The sequence below is a fragment of the Rhinolophus ferrumequinum genome, chromosome 10 (genome assembly GCF_004115265.2).
Source record: "Rhinolophus ferrumequinum isolate MPI-CBG mRhiFer1 chromosome 10, mRhiFer1_v1.p, whole genome shotgun sequence".
Lineage (NCBI taxonomy): Eukaryota > Metazoa > Chordata > Mammalia > Chiroptera > Rhinolophidae > Rhinolophus > Rhinolophus ferrumequinum.
Window position 1 is genome coordinate 70,963,290 of NC_046293.1, and position 16,895 is coordinate 70,980,184.

The window sequence follows — 16,895 nt, forward strand, 5'->3', positions numbered from 1 at the left end:
AGGAACAGGAAATTCTCAAAAAAAAAAAAAAAAAAAAAAAAAAGAATAGGAAAATATATTTAAAGTTGAAATTTCTGTTTAAATTAGGGGAGAATTTAAAAATACCTAGTGCTGGTGAGTTTATGGAAAAATGGTTAATCATATATTGGTGGGATTATAAACATAATCCCTTTGCAAAAAAACAATTTAGATAGTGTATCAAGAACCGTAAAAATACTCATATTCTTTAAGAGTTCCTGTCCAGGAAGTTTACTGCAGTTTAAAAAAAGAAATATTAAAGTATTTTTTAGTGAAGAATAATCCATCCATTTATTCTTTCATTTCATTTAAGAGCACTAATATTATGCCATGCTCTGTGTGTTCTAAGCACTGGGGTACACAGATGATTAAAACAGGATTCTTGCCCTGTCATAGCGTATGGTCTAGTGGTGAAGAGAATGTTAGCGCAAGACACAGAAGAATGTGTCTTGAAGTAACATGAGTTTAGTTAGGAAATATAAAAATAAAATGAATGTTCAGTGATTGGGAAATGTTTTAGTATGTTTCAATATATCAGTTTAATTAAATATTTTGCAGTGGTTAAAAGCAATGTAGTACTTACAAAAATTATGTGTAACGGCATGAGGAAATATAAAAGGGAAGAATATAAAATATATGAGCACTATGATTACAGATTACACGAAATATATAAACATTTGGCAAATAGAGATTGTATAGCAGCGTTGAAAGAAATTTGCAAAATTAGGTACATTAAAAAACAATGTTCCACATAATTGCAGTCTATTAATGAAAAAAAAATCAGGCAAATCCCAGTTGAGGGGCATTCTACAAAATACCTGATTAGTTCTCAAAACTGTCAAGTTTATCAAAAACAAGGAAAGTCTGAGAATTGTCATAGCCAAGAGGAGCCTGGGGAACCATGATAATTTAAATGTAATGTGATATCCTAGAAGGGATCCTGGAACTGAAAAAAGGTCATTATGTAAAAACTAAGGAAATCTGAATAAAGTATGGACTTTAGTTAAGAATAACATCAATATTGGCTCACTAATTGTAACAAATGTAACATATTAATGTTCAATGTTAATAACAGAGGAAACTGGATGTGTGGAATGTGGGAACTCTGCCTTGTTTTTGTAAATCTTAAACTATCCTAAAAAATAAAGTTCATTTTTAAAAAGATAGGAAAGGGAGGGAAATATACATATAGGCATTTGTTCATCAAATGTCTGTGGAAAGAAAAAAATGTGTGCCAAACTTATGCATATTGTTACAGATACATGTGTACATATGGATTAATGCCAGAAGGAAATCAAGTGAAAACCAGTTTTTAAAGATGCTAAAAGATAATGAACATTTTCCTAGCTAAAATTTGTTGGAAAGCAGTGTTCATTTGATAGTTTGGATTGAGGCAATGGTGATACCATGTTTCCCCGAAAATAAGACCTAGCCAGACCATCAGCTCTAATGCGTCTTTTGGAGCAAAAATTAATATAAGGTCTGGTATTATATTATACTCGGTATTATATTAATATTATATTATACCTGGTCTTACATTATATGAGATCCGGTCTTATTTTAATATAAGACCGGGTCTTATATTAATTTTTGCTCCAAAAGATGCATTAGAGCTGATGGTCCAGCTAGGTCTTATTTTCGGGGAAACATGGTACCACGCCATAAAAGAATGCGTGCTTCAAGTTGGACTCTTTATTAGAAGCAACACTCATATACTGTTCGCCTGGGATCAGGGGCCACAGCAGAATACGTAACATGAAGACATCAGTTGCTTACTGAAAAAAATTATTTGAAATTTTTCCATTATATAACCACATCATTTTTGTCCAATCTTCCCTTAAAGAGGGTGCAATTGAATCAGTTAGTAAAGGATTCTATCTTTAGTGTAGTGCCATCTGCTGGCACTTTTAACTAAATACATTTTTAAAGAAAGTTGTTTTATAATTTTGGGTGGCTAGTGGTTTTGCTTGTTTTCATTGTTCACTTGGTTATATGTTTTATACTTATTCTGTCTTTTCATTGTATGTAATCAATATTCCTTTTTAAAAATCCTTGTGGTATCCCTAGAATTTAATTAACCACTCCCTCAGGTTTTAAGAAGGTCTCATATTTGGCTCATTGATTTTAGTTAGGACTTAGAAATGAGTCGTCTACTGAGACCTTTTTTCCTTTCTATCTTCTTGTTAGCAACGCTATATAGTACTCTAACTTAATCTTACACATTTAATGGAATTAAATTTCAGCAGCTCAAAATTATATAACTAAGTATATTTAGCTTTTCTTAAATCAGAGTCCACCCTGTTAGAATGATACCCAACAGCAGACCTTTGCAACCAAGCCATAAGTATATGGTTAAGCCCTAATGGGTTGCTAATTCACCTGTTATATGGTCTGTGCACCAAAGGCAGGCAGGTAACATGTGTTTTGTAGGTAACATGTATGTGCCCTAGAATTTTATTGATTTCTTCCCCCCCACCTATTTTTTTAGTTTGGAAATACATTTAATTAATTTAGGATTATGGCATCTCATTTACCATTGTATTTTGTCCTCTTTGGATTGTCTTCATATCCTTTGCCTATTTTTCAAATGTGTTGTTATTTATGGTGTTTTCAAAGGTTTTTTTTGTTTTGTTTTTCCTTTTTCCATTAGGACTCTTTTTGCCAGTATTCTTATACTTAAATCTTCGGTCTGGCTGAACGTTATCTGATACAAGGAGTGAGGTGGGATCTGTAGGAAGAGTCCTCAGGCAGACTGTGGCCCGGTCCTGCCAGGGTATAGTTAGGTCTCTGGGAAGCCTGGAAAATTGATCTTCACTTTACCCTGTCTTGCAGTAAACATTGAGAAAAAGCCCTGGAGGGGTCTTGGACAAGTTACTTAGACCTGATAAACATCAGGCATATGGCCAGAGTCTCCAGAACAGTCTTGAATCCAGGGGGGCACTAAGACTCCCCAAGAACAGGAGGATGTGCATGCTTCTCTCAGCAGGGAATGGTGTAGGCATCTATATGTTCTTCTGGGGAATGGGGCTGACCTGGGAATTTTCCACCTGGGATCATCCGGCCCTGAATGCTGCTTGTATGGCCCTGCTAGTTTCACATTCATTTCAGTATATTCTGCCATTAAAGAAACTAGAGCCTTGGCTGTATTTGTTGTCATCTTTCCATCAAGCATATCACCCTTTTATGTGGAAGCCTGTTGAATTTTTTTTTAAATCTCAAATGGTTAACCAATTGTCCGTTTCTACCATTTATCGAATAATACATCTTTCCCTCCTGATTCTAACTCTCGTTCTTCAAGCTCTATTCCGTTGCTCTGTTTATAACTGCACTGCCCCTATTTTTACATTAGTTTGCTTTCTAATATATTGTAATTGCTGGGGGGGGGGGGGCAAGTCCCTTCCCTTATCCTTCTTTCTGAATATTCCTGAACTTACCCATCTTGTATATTTGTTTTCAGATATGCTCTACCATAGAACCTATTCTTGGAGAACCTTTTCTGATAGAGCACTTATTAAACACCTGTATTTGGTTGGTAGTAAACTTAGAAGCACTGGGTCGACAGTGGATTCTTTGGTGAACTCTGCCTCCCTCTTTTTTTTAAATATTATGTATTAAACTAAAGATTTAATAGGTCTAGCATTTTTAAAAAGTTAACTAGATTGCACACAGACACTTGGTAACTAGTTGATTGGTTTTATAATTCTTCCTGGGCATGTGGATAAATGCATTGTGGTATCTTGTCATCTTGACATACAAGCCAGCATTTGCCTACACCTGCTGTATAAGTTTGAGTTCGGACAGGTTGAGTTCTCCTAGCAGCAGTGTATAGCAGCTGAGCTTATCCCAGCTCCTCTTATTCCTGCCTACTACTTCAGCAGCATATTTTGGAGGTGTTTTCTGTCCTTACAGTTCTCTTCAAAACAGCCAGGGCTGTATAAACCTTTTGCTGTCGCCTAGGTACTTTAAGGCACTTCCTCGTGGCTGTAATTTCTGTACTCCAACATATATTATGTTAACCTTGGAAAGGATCTTGGAGGACTTCAAATGAATAGTAGTTTTTGAACTTTAAAAAGCATCTAAATATTTTTTAAAAAATCTGATTGAAAGCTACAGTATCTAAAAACAGGATAAATACAGTGCTTTGTTTAACAAGGGAATGAATTAAGTGGGGCTTGAAACCTTCCAGCTCTTTGATGCCTTGTATTGATCCTTGAAGCAACTCAGATACTCTATGCAGATCTTATTCATCCTCCTCTTTTTACAAATGAGGGACCTGAATCCTATAGTAGTTAATTAATTGCCTTGCTGGATTGCAGCCGAGATAAAAGAGTGGCAGACTTTCAATTCAATAGACTCTCGGTCAAGAACTTTTTCTATTACACCAACCTATTTCTAATGGAATGACTGCATTTTTAAAAGTTATAATGCCCTACATATGTATTTTAAAATTATTATTTTCTTGGCAGAACTATCAATTAAATCTTAGTTTCCGTTAAAATCAAGGAAAAATTATAGAATTTTAAAGAGTGTCGTTAAATACTGGGGGTGCCAAAAAAATGTACACGTTTTAAGAGATGTTATCTATGTATTACTTTTCGAAGTTGAATTACGGTAGCAATGCGTAGTATGACTTTCGCTCAAAAGATGGCATTAATCAAATGATTGCTAGTCATTCATCATATTACAATTTTAAAAGAGTTTTTTCCTCTCTTAAAATGTGTATACATTGTTTTGGCACCCTCTGTGTAGTAGCAAATTTGTAATTTTAAAAAAATTAATATTATGATCTATGCATTTATAAGATACTTATTTACATGAACACAGCATTGTTTTATGTTATGTTTTTAAAGTTTAAAAATTAACCGTTGTTATTCCTAGGCCTAGTGATAGTACTGGTTCTCTTGCTGGACAGTGTTGGCATTTATCATACTGACAGGGTACTAGTTCTAGAGATGAACCAGTTTCCAATCTGTTTAAAAGTGAGAAAAATAATGTAAGTTCTCTATTGTAAAATTCTTTTTGATAATAAAACAGGTTGGAGATCTGATTAAATACTGTTTCTTCTACTTTATAGTGGCCATAACTCTACCTCTGGAATTATTATAGTTTATGGCTATCTTTTAAAAAATCGTTTCTTTTGCTAAAAAGTGAAAACACAAATAAAAACCTTATAGATGGGATAAAACAGGTACTGGTATAGGTTTAATATAAAAAGTTACTGGAAAAAATAGTTATTTTCAGTATATTTGGAAGATTATATTTGGCAATGTCAGTGAGAAAATGGACTGTAGAGAAACTGAGAATACAATTTAATCATGTGCAGTAGGTGAGGTCTTGGGATAAAAATGAAATTAAAGCTCAAGAAAGCATTACAGTAGTAAACCTTAAATATAAATTCATTGTTTTATGGATATTTGTTATTTGTCTGTAATAGCAATATGTGAGGTCTGGCAATTAAGTTCGCGAACTTGCCACCATGTGCGTCCATTGGCAACACTGTACAAACAGCTCAGTAAGGTTTCATAACCTTGGTGTATCAGTGTCATAGCTGTGTTTGCATCGACATGTGGCGCTGTCTTGCTGAGGTGGTGTTCATTATTGTTGTGTTTTTGTGTGCCGTTGCAAGAATGACTGAGCTTGAATTAGGGCAACGAATAAACATTAAATTTCTGGTTAAAATTGGCAAGAATGGAAGTGAAGTCAGGAACTTGTTAGTCCAAGTTTATGAGGATGGTGCCATGAAGGAAACAACACTGTAAAAATGGATTAAATGTTTTTCTGAGGGGAGAGAAGGCGTCACTGATGAAGACAGGTTAGGGTGACCAGTAATGAGCAGAACTGATGAAAACTTTGCAAAAATTCATCCAATTGTGTGTCAGAATCGTCAGCTGACTGTGGGAAGAATAGCAGACCAAGTAAACATTGATAGAAAAACAGTTAGGAAAATCTTAACTAAAAATCTTGACATGAGAAAGATGTGTGCAAAAATGGTCCGGAAGGAGCTCACCGATGAATAAAAGCAAAGGAGAGTTGAAGTTTGCCAAGACCTTCTGGAGAGGCAAGACGATGTTTGGGCTGTGTTTTCACTGGTGATGAAACATGAGTGTACCCATTTGACCCTGAAACAAAGCGTCAAAGTGCACAGTGGAAGTCAGCCACTTCTCTACTACCAGAAAAGTTCCGTCAGTCCAAATCAAGAGTCAAAACAATGTTGCTAACCTTTTTTGATATCAGAGGGATTATTCATTATGAATTTGTATCAGCTGGACAAACAGTTAACCAAGTGTATTATTTGGAAGTGCTGAAAAGGCTACGTGGAAAGGACCTGAAATTTTTGCCAACAATTCAGGGCTCTTGCATCACGACAATGCACCAGCTCACACAGCACTGTCTGTGAGGGAGTTTTTAGCCAGTAAACAAATAACTGTTTGTTTACAGTAGGGAGGATTGGAACATCCTCCCTACTCACCTGATCTGGCCCCTAATGACTTCTTTCTTTACCTGAAGATAAAGGAAATATTGAAAGGAAGACATTTTGATGACATTCGGAACATCAGGGGTAATATGGCGACAGCTCTGATGGCCATTCTAGAAAAAGAGTTCCAAAATTGCTTTGAAAGGTAGACTAGGCACTGTCATCAATGCATAGCTTCCCAAGGGGAGTACTTCAAAGGTGACCATAGTGATATTCAGCAATGAGGTATGTAGCACTTTTTCTAGAATGAGTTTACGAACTTAATTGTCAGACCTCGTGTTTATCCTTAGTAAAAAAGAACAACAGTTTGCCCTAGCAGATTTTCAAATTGAAGTAGTATGTAAAGTTATCGACTTTTTTGGAACTTCATATTGCCTTTATTAACTTATTATTGGAAGGTTCTTTTTTTTTTCTCATTTACAGTTGACATTCAATATTATGTTAGTTTCAGGGATACAGCATAATGGTTAGACATTTATATAACTTATGAAGTCTGGTATCCACCTGGCATCATACATAGTATTACAATATTATTGACTGTATTCTCTGTGTTGTAATTTACATCCTCATGACTATTTTTTAACTGCCAATTTGTACTTCTTAATCCCTTGGCAGGTTCTTGTTTCTAATATTTGACTTAATGTTTCTTACCTGCTTTGTTCTTCCATTCTGGATTGTGAAGTCCTTAAGAGCAAGAGACCATATTTGGTGTGTGTTTGCAGTGCTGCTCTGAGCTACAGTGGAGCCTGGTGGAAATGGAAAAATCGGCATTACTGATGCTGTCTGTATTTAAAATGTTGATGTTTGGGATTTCTCTTTTTTTGCTTTGGTTTTGATTTTTAAAAGATAACCCATTTAAATATCCTAAAATCTTGATTACTGAGTTTTTTGGCACCTTTTAGACTTTGTACTGGCCTCGTACTGCCTTGGCCTGGGGTCCCAGTACATAGGAGAGTGATTTATGAATATTGGGCTCGAGTGGTATTCCATTCTGCTTGTGAACTATGACTGGTTTTTATTTTCCTTCAGATTTCTTACAGTATTACAGAAATCAGAATTGAAAGTTTAAAAAATTATTTTCCTACTGGTAGGGGAGAAGAAAATCAGAAAAGAAAATTTAGAAAGAAGGAAGTGTTACTGGCCCAAGAAGTGTCTTCACTTAGCTCCACTGAATATAGAACATAGAGAAGTTGAGAACTGTAATTCAGTGGGAAAATTAGATAGAAAAGGTTTAAAAGTATTAAATGGGTCTTATGTATCGGTTTGCTTCATCAGTTATTTAGAATGTCTCACATACCCAAAATACTATACTTTCCCATGTTCAAATTTAACTAGTTCTACTTTAATGGAGTCCAAGAACAATCTCTCAAATCACTCGATAAGCTATATGCATTATGTATGTTGTGAATGTTAGCTTAAGACTGACATCTGTTTTCTGATAATGTGGATTTATGATTATTAATGTCGTATTTTAATAGTGGCTATAGCATTTTCATAAGGAACTAAGCATTTATCTGTTGAAAGGTTATATACTAAGCAGAATTTGCTTTTGTGAAACTTTTTAATACCACGTCCCTGAAAATATTCAGATTAATAGTCTTCTAAATTTATGGCTCAAACAAATTAATTTTGGAATATCCCACTCAACTTGAATGGCTAGAGTAATCTAAAAATAATAGCCTTTTTCCTCCAATAAAATGCCATTAAATTTGGCTTATTAAGTATTAGGGGCCAACAGAGCATGAATTCTTTTAACGATTTCTTTCTTTCCAAATACCTTGTTATGCCTTATCCTTTTATTTATATATGCATTTGTGTGTGTGTGTGTGTGTGTGTGTGTGTGTGAGAGAGAGAGAGAGAGAGAGAGAGAGAGAGAGAGATACCAGAATCACAGAAATTTGAACAGATGATATTAGAGCTGAACATGCTCAATTTTTCTGTTTGCATGTAAAAATATAATTGTATCTTAGTGCTACATTATATTGAGAAAGCTGAGTATGCATAGTAAATTTTGTAATTTTAAATAGAAAATTGCACATAGCGTATAAGCTTTGAATGGATGTAATAGTCTATGAAACTGTTGTTTAATTGAATTTTTATATAAAAAGTTACTTTCTTTAAGAGTGTTGATGTTTTTAGAACTATTCAAGTGGATTTACATTTTATCAGAGCTGCCCCATTGTTCCTTATTCACCTAATGGTAGATGCTTAAGAAGTTCTCAGCATGAAGGAGAATAAGAAAAGGTAATACCTGAGAATAATAGAAGAATAATATCCCTGCGTTCCTGTCTTTAGGACCTTAGAATTTATTTGGCATATAATGAAGGTTTTAAAGTGGGATGTTAGAGCTAGGGGTAATGCTAGAATCATAGAAAAATTGGTCTGAGAGAATGAGAATTGATTTGATAAGGAGATAAGGGTTTTATGGAGCTAAAGATGAATTTCAGATACTAGTTTGTTACTAATTTCTAGTCTTGCAGTTTTTCTGTTTTGAGAGTATATAAAGGGTAGATCTATTTGAACATGCTTTTTCTCTAAAGAGTACAGACTTGAGAAAAAGGTAAAACTTAATCATTTCAGTAATGAGTATTCTTCAAATAGTGCAAAAACAGTAGAAAAATATTGAAATGTTTTCTGTACCTTTTCTCAGTTCGTACCTCTGTGATTGTCTCTTTAACAGGAAATCAAACCCCAAAGCCATTATAGCCACGGGTATGGTGAACCGCTGGGACGGAAAACTCATATTGATGATTACAGCACCTGGGACATAGTCAAGGCTACACAGTAAGTTTTTGTTGTAGTTGATTTCTTCTTTGGCAGCTGTGTTTTAAGTGAAATATGAACACATATTTTTTTGTCTTTATTGATAATTCTTTATTTGGCGAGACGTTGTTTTCATACTTTCCTTTAGTTCTTTAGACATGGTTTCCTTTAGTTCTTGGTGGAAATTTAAAATGGCTGATTTAAAGTCTTTGTCTAGTCCAACGTCTAGGATCCCTTAGGGACAATTTCTGTTTCTTGCTCCCCACCAACTTTGTATGAGTTTTACTTTCTTGTTTCTTTGGATGTCTTTCAATATTTTGTTGAAAATTGGATAATACAAATAATATAATGTGTCAATTCTAGATAACAGGTTCTTCCAGGGTTGTTGTTTGTCACATTTTTAAACTAATTTTGTAAAGTCTGTGTCTTTGTCTTGTGTGGCCACTGAAGTCTTTACTTGGTTAGTTAGTAGTCAGCTAATGACTCCTTAGATCCCTAGAATCATTAAGTCTTGATTTTTGTTGAGGGATTCTCTGTGCACGTTGGGACACTCGGTACTTAGCCAGGCAGCTTCCAACTCTGGCGTAGCCTTCACTTTCTGCTTATACAAAACCTCAAGGTCATCAGAGGTGAGAGAGCCTGGGGCCTTCTCAGGTTTTTGTTGAACATGTGCACACAACCTTGTGCGTGTGTAAGGCCTTCTAGATTCCCAAGAAAGAGTTATGTCCAAGCTTTCAAAGCCCCTATGGTCCTCTCATTCCTCAGGTTTTGCTTTGAAGTTTTCTGATTTACCTGTTGTCTGTCCCAACTGTTACCCATCCTCTCAAGCAACTGTGATGTTAAAACATTTGACAAACACCCCCCAGGGAGAAGCTTTTAATGAGTTTGGGTGAGGTCTAATAGGTAAGCCTTTCAACTAAACTCTTCCAGAGAATGTCCAGACTAGTCAAATAATGACTCCTCTTTGGGAATGAAGCTTTGAAAGAACGCTATCCCTGTCACACTCACTGCAATACAGGTACCAGGAGTACAGACTTATTTTTCAAGGCTGATGGGACCACAAAATGTTAAAATGCTACCAAGCTCTCTGTTATACTGAAGTTTAGTTGTTTTTCTTGAATTCCTTGGATTGCTGAAAGCCTTTTGTTAATTTCCGGAGTTCTGAAAAAGTTGATTCTGATATTTTTGCTAGATTTTTCATTACTTTTGTGGAGAGGAAAACTTCAAAGGTCCTTAGGCTACTGATGTCACCCTGCTTTCTTGACTGTTAATGTATCAAAAATCAAAGCACATTGTGTCAACTGTATTTAGCAAATAAACATTCTAATCTATGTTCATTTTTTCTTTTTTTTTTAATTAAAGTTTTTTGGGGTGACAATTGTTAGTAAAGTTAATAGATTTCAGGTGTACAATTCTGTATTACATCATCTATAAATCCCATTGTGTGTTCACCACCCAGAGTCAGTTCTCCTTCCATCACCATATACATTCATTTTTTTCTTTTTGAGACTTTGCTCCTTTTGATATCTCCTTTCTCTCCTTTGTCATTAGCCTCTGTCACCCTAACTAATGCATCTCTGCCATCAGCAAATGTATTCCAGCATCTTTCATTTTAAGAAAAAAACAACCACCTTTCTTCATCCCTCACATATTCTTATAACTGTCCTATTTCTTGAAAAGTGTCTAAGTATGCTGTCAATATTTTGTACCTTTAAAAACATTTATTTAAATTTTGAAACATTTCAATCCTGCAGAAAAGTACGGAGAAGAATAACTCTCAGATTAAGCAGATGCTAACATTTTGCTGTAATTGCTACAGGTTGCTCAGCCTGTTCTTTCCCATACCTGCCCCGAGGAAACCTCTTGAAATTGATGTGAATCATTCTCATGAACATTCTTGTACATTTCTGCAAATATCGGTAAAAGCATGCTATTGTAATGTATGTTGTATTTAAAAAAACTATATAGCTTTTGTGATTTATCATTGTTAATAGACATAGACCTAGTTTATTCCGTATAACTGCTCTCTGTTAAGTAGTCTCCCCAATCCACAGTTTCACTTTCCATGGTTTTAGTTACCTTTGGTCATCTAACAATCCAAAACTATTAAAAGGAAAATTGCAGAAATAAACAATTCATAAGTTTTAAATTGTATGCCGTTCTGAGCAGTGTGGTGAAATTTCATGCTGTCCCACGAAATTTGACATGAATCATTCCTTTCGTCCAGCGTATTCGTGCTGTGCAAACTCTGTCAGTCACTTCGTTGCTGTTTGATTATCAGATTGACTGTCTAGGTATCGCACTGCTTGTGTTCAAATATCCCTGATTTTACTTAACGGCCCCAAAGAGCAAGAGTACTGATGCTGGCAATTTGGATATGCCAAAGAGAAGCTGTAAAGTGCTTCCTTTAAGTGGAAAGATTCTTAATCAGTCCTTTTATCATTTCATCACAAGAAGGATGAGGACAGTACAATAAAATATTTTGAGAGTGAGAGTGACCACATTCATGGAACTTATTACAATACATTATATTACAATTTTTCTATTAGTTATTATTAATCTCTTACTGTGCATAATTTATAGATTGAACTTTATCATAGGTATGTATATATACATACAGTATATATAGGCTTCGGTACTATCGGCAGTTTTAAGCATCCACTGGGAGTCTTGGAATGTATCCCCCAGGGATAAGTGGTGGTGGGGGGAGGGGCTACTGTATTCTATCATTCCTTCTTAAGGGACACTTAAAATCAGTTCTACTTTTTAATTATTAGAAACATTGTGTCAGTGAATGTCCTTTTCACCTGTATCCCCCTGCACATAAAAAAGAGTTTTTCTAGGGTAGACAACTCAAGTGGAATTTCTGGTTTGTTTAGTATGCTCTTTTTCAAGTTTAGCAGTTATTCCAAATTGATTTCCAAAGTGGCTGTGTCCGTTTATACTAGCTCTGCAGGAATAGAATTCTTTCACTACATTCTTGCAAAATCCTAGTTTTGTCACACTTAATTAAGTTGTCAGTTTGATGGTTGTAAAATGGTTTTTCCCTGTTTTGATTGGCCTTTCTCTGATTACAAATGGTGTTGAATATATTTTTTTATGTTTATTAACCACTCGAGTTTCTTCCTGTGTGAATTGCCTTTTTAAATCCTTTACCCATTTTGAGTTCTTTTGTCTTTTTGTAATTGACTTGTAAAAGTTCTTTATGTATTTAGATGCAGTGGGATCTGTGTCCCTTTAATGCCCTCTGAGAGTCCTATGTGCTACTCTCCCAGACTCACAATTCAGTACTCCTCTCTAGGTGTGTTCAAATTTATCTATTGTTTCTGCAATGACGTTCTGGAACTTGTCTGGAAACCTGGACTTCCACAGAGACTCTCTCATGTGACGATGATTGTCTAAGACAGTGTTTTCCAGAGCTACCAGACCACAGCCGAGAGGGACTGGAGCCAGTTCATGGACCATTGCAGGGTCCACAGCTGGGATTGAGGTCTGCATGCCTATTACCCGGCACAAGCATGGGTGAGACTCCTCCCAGCTCCTTTGGCACATGGTGCTGGAACCTACAGCTCCCACAGGCACTTTTGTCTATTGATATCTGTTGAGTTATTGTTGGAGGAAGGACAAAATGAGTGATGGCGAATGCAACCATCATGCTGATGTCACTCTGTGGTCCATTCTAAATACTCTTTTCCCTTCCATTTGTTTCATCTTGTGTAGTTCCACATTGTTTTAATCATTTCGTAGTCTTCAGAATTTTCTCAGCTGTTCTTGCTTGGCCTTTTACTCTCACAAGTGAATTTTAGGGTTCTGCTTGAGAAGTTCATGGCATTTTCACTTAGGATTTTAATTAGAATTTCATTGAATTTGTAGAGTAACTTGGGGGAAATTGGTGTATATATTTTATGTATATATTAAATACATACTTTAATGTCTTTTGTTAATCTTATTTACAGTGAGAGTAATGTAATTAAATATGCTTCCTCATGATTATTTTAGGTGGTTTAATATTTTATGTTGCAATGATATGGAAATCTGATCCTAAATTGGTTTTATTTGGATACTTGGCTCTAATAATTATTTTTGCTGAAGAAAGGATAGCTTCACAAAGACATGTAATTCCCTAATGGAAGAATTACAATGTATGCTGCATTTACTAAGCCACAGCAATTACTTTTTCAGTATTGTTCACTAACCAAAGATTTTACTGAACTTTTCCTTGTAAATATCCATTTTCTGATGACAGTTCTTGCAAACTAATCAGGTTTTGGCATTTTTATAATTACAACAAATGGGTTCACACATTAGAAAATTGTATGAAATGTTTTTAGTGTGTTTACATGAGAAAGTTTTTATAGGTGACATATTAATATTTAGATCTTTCAGAAACTATATCATGATAGAAATATTTCCAAACACAGTTTTAAAAAAAAATATTCTCTATAGCAGGTGTTTTCTGAAATGAAAATAGTTAACTTTCTCACTATTGTTTAAAATATTCCCTTTGTCTTGAAGGGGAACAAAGTCAATATCTTTACCTTTCTTCAGAATATATGGTTGTTAGTGTATTACTCACAGTGATTTGTCATCACTACCCTTCTCCCTGCCCAAAACGCCAGCAAATTTGAAAGACTTGTCTTTTTTATTAAAGGGAAAATGCATACTCACTTTTAAGTGTTAGAAAAATAACCAATGATTCTCTGTATGGTTAAAAAGATTGTCGTGGTCACTTACCAGCTCATTCAAAGTGTGAGGTAGATTCTGCTCTTTATAAGGTAATATGCCTAGTTAACTGGGCACATGTAAACAATTTTCTGAAAAAGAGCAAGAACTGAAGTTACCACTGTCATCACCTATGTATGCATCGTGGAACTCTTGTTCTTCCCTTAGATTGGTTACCTGTGTGTGTGCGTGTGTACACTTGTACTACAGTATTAGTGAGGACAGCAGGGAGAAAGCTGTATTAAGCGTTAGGAAAGCTTAATTTCTTTATTAACTAAGACGTGAATATAGGTAGAAGTTTTAATATTTGCTTCTAGTGTTCCATTAATGTGCCGCTTCTGCCCTAGTCTCACTCTCTGGTGTTCCTTCCCCATTTTGGGGACCGTTCTGATTAAGAAATTATAATTATAATCAAAGCTCATTTAAATTTGTTTTTGTGTCTCATATCTTTCAGGAGCAAATAATTTGTTTAGGATAACGTTGATGGTTCTTGATGCTCGATGATGAATTCTTGGTGGTTAATTGTACTATTCTCCTTTTGCTTATGCTTGAAAATTTCCATAATAATTTAAAAATATTTTATGCTGCCTCACAATGACCAAAAGTAGAAAGGCAAAGGATCAGGCTCTTCGCACGTGCCCTTCTTCTTCATCAAATGAACATCTTTCCTAGAACTCTCCCAGGAGACTTCCTTACGTCTCGTTGACTTGAACTCACAGGACTCGTCCCCTTCCCAGCAGACGTCCCACCTCCAAACGTACTTTTTTATTGGCCTTCGTGAATATCAAAGCTAAATTTGTAAAAAAGAATCCTTGGGCTTGTAAAGCATCCTTTCTTCTTGATGTTCTTATAAATCATGGATATATTCTTTGTTACTGCTTTTTATGTATTTAATTATTTTTAAAATAATTGTATGTATTTTTATAAGCTGCCTCAAGTGTTTTGTGGAATAAGTGGTGATACAAATAAAAGCAAACAACTGACAGATATTTTATTTCTGGCATCCTCTTCCACCTAATGAGATGTTGCATTCTTACAGAAGACACATTTAAAATGTAAAATGGATTAGTAAAAATGTTGGAATATTGATACATTAAAAGTAACATTTTATGTTGAAAAATTTCTTTTAATTTCCAGGTATCAAAATGGAGCATTGTTTTCTTCTGAAAATGTTATTTTCGGCTTTAAATTGCTTGTCCAATAGTAGTAACAATCTCTATTTTCTTTTTTTTTTTCAAGATATGGAATATATGAACGTTGCCGAGAATTGGTGGAAGCAGGTTATGATGTACGGCAACCAGACAAAGAAAATGTTACACTCCTCCACTGGGCTGCCATCAATAACAGAATAGATTTAGTCAAGTATGTGTTTTTTGTATTGTTAAGTATTTAGATATAAAAATTAGCAATTTCTAGTAGCTTTTAAAATACAGATTCGGTGTACCTTTTTTCCTTAAAAAAATTGTTTTTAAAATATTGAATGGTTATTATGTGCCAGGTACTGCGCTGAGTGCTTTCCCATGTGTATTTCCTTTAATCTTAACTCTTGAAGTAACCCTATGTGAAAAATGACAATTACTGTGGTCCTGCTGATGTAGAAACTGAAGCCCAAAGAGGTTAAATAGGCTATCGTGATGTATAGCTAATAAAGGTTGGGATCAGGACATTAATTCTAGCAATCTAATTTGCAGCCCACCTTCTAAATATGAATTCTATCGGGGAAAGCTGCAAAAGGAAAGAAAGGAGTTGAAAAGATAATAGGTAATAACAATCCGATTAACTATTCATACCAGCATAAGTGATGAATACTTTACATACTAACTGTAAAATGATTTTTAGTACTTACGGTTAATCTGCTTATTTATTATTAGAGGTAGTTAGATAAGCAAGAATCAGATGGTAGAAGTATTTCTTAGTAAATCTAGTTTACTAGTGTCTGATAATTTGGACATAAGATATTTAGATAAAGACAAGAATCTGAAATGAGCTGCTTGCAGATGTGCAGGTAAGTACACAGCACACAGTCGACAGGAAATTAGGATATTAATGCCAGGTAAAAGAATTTGCCCTCAGAATTCTAAAGTTTAAGCAAGTAATATCTAAAGCATTGAACTCCATGAATTACTTTCTTCCAGAGAGCGTATTTCCATTTTATTTATTCCTTTTTCCTTCATTTATCTCTGGCCTTACCCCAGCCTTCAGTGTGGGTCTCCTGATGTCTAATTCTGTTTTGCTTTTTGGAAAATGATTTTTTATTTCATCTTCATTAGTGAATGAAATTTTCACATGGTATAGAAATCTAGGTTCGCAGTTTGTATTTATTTTACTGTTGTTTTTCACCCATTGAAAATACCATTCCATTGTTTTCTGACTTCTGTTAGTTTTGAGAGATCAATCTAAGTATTGTGCTTTTGAAGGTTTCCCCCTCCCCGGCTGCTTTTATGATTTTCTCTTTGATTCTGGTTTTCTGCAGTTTCATGATGATGTATCTAGGGGTGGATTTCTTTGTATTTACCTGAATGAGATTGCAAAGAATTCTTGATTCTGTGGATTGATGTTTTCATCATTTCTGGAAAAATCTCAGCCATTATTTCTTCAAATATTACTTCTGCCCCATTCTCTTTTTGCTCTCCTTCTGGAACTTCAGTTAAACATATGTTTGACCTTTTCATTGCATACTGTATCTCTTATCCTCTCTTCTGTGTTGTTCTATCCTTTTGTTTCTGTTTCATTCTGGAAACTTCTTCTGGTGTATTTTGCAGTTCATTTATTCTCTATGTATAATCCGTTAAAGTTATTCAGTGTTTTTCTAATTTCATTTTTCAGTTCTGGAATTTTTATTGTTTTTTTAAACATGAATTAACATTATTTGTTGAAATTTTCAGTCTTGTCTTGTATACTTGAACACAGTAAATAC

General features: G+C 34.8%; 1 protein-coding gene across 1 annotated transcript in view; it reads left to right on the forward strand.

Moving 5' to 3' along the window:
- The window catches only part of ZDHHC17 (zinc finger DHHC-type palmitoyltransferase 17), an 82,676-nt gene that overhangs the window by 15,690 nt on the left and 50,091 nt on the right, over positions 1-16,895 (forward strand). Inside the window, exons 2-3 of the mRNA XM_033117091.1 lie at positions 9,174-9,277; positions 15,218-15,340. Of these exons, the coding sequence (XP_032972982.1) occupies positions 9,174-9,277; positions 15,218-15,340 (227 nt within the window). The remainder of the gene's footprint in view (positions 1-9,173; positions 9,278-15,217; positions 15,341-16,895) is intronic.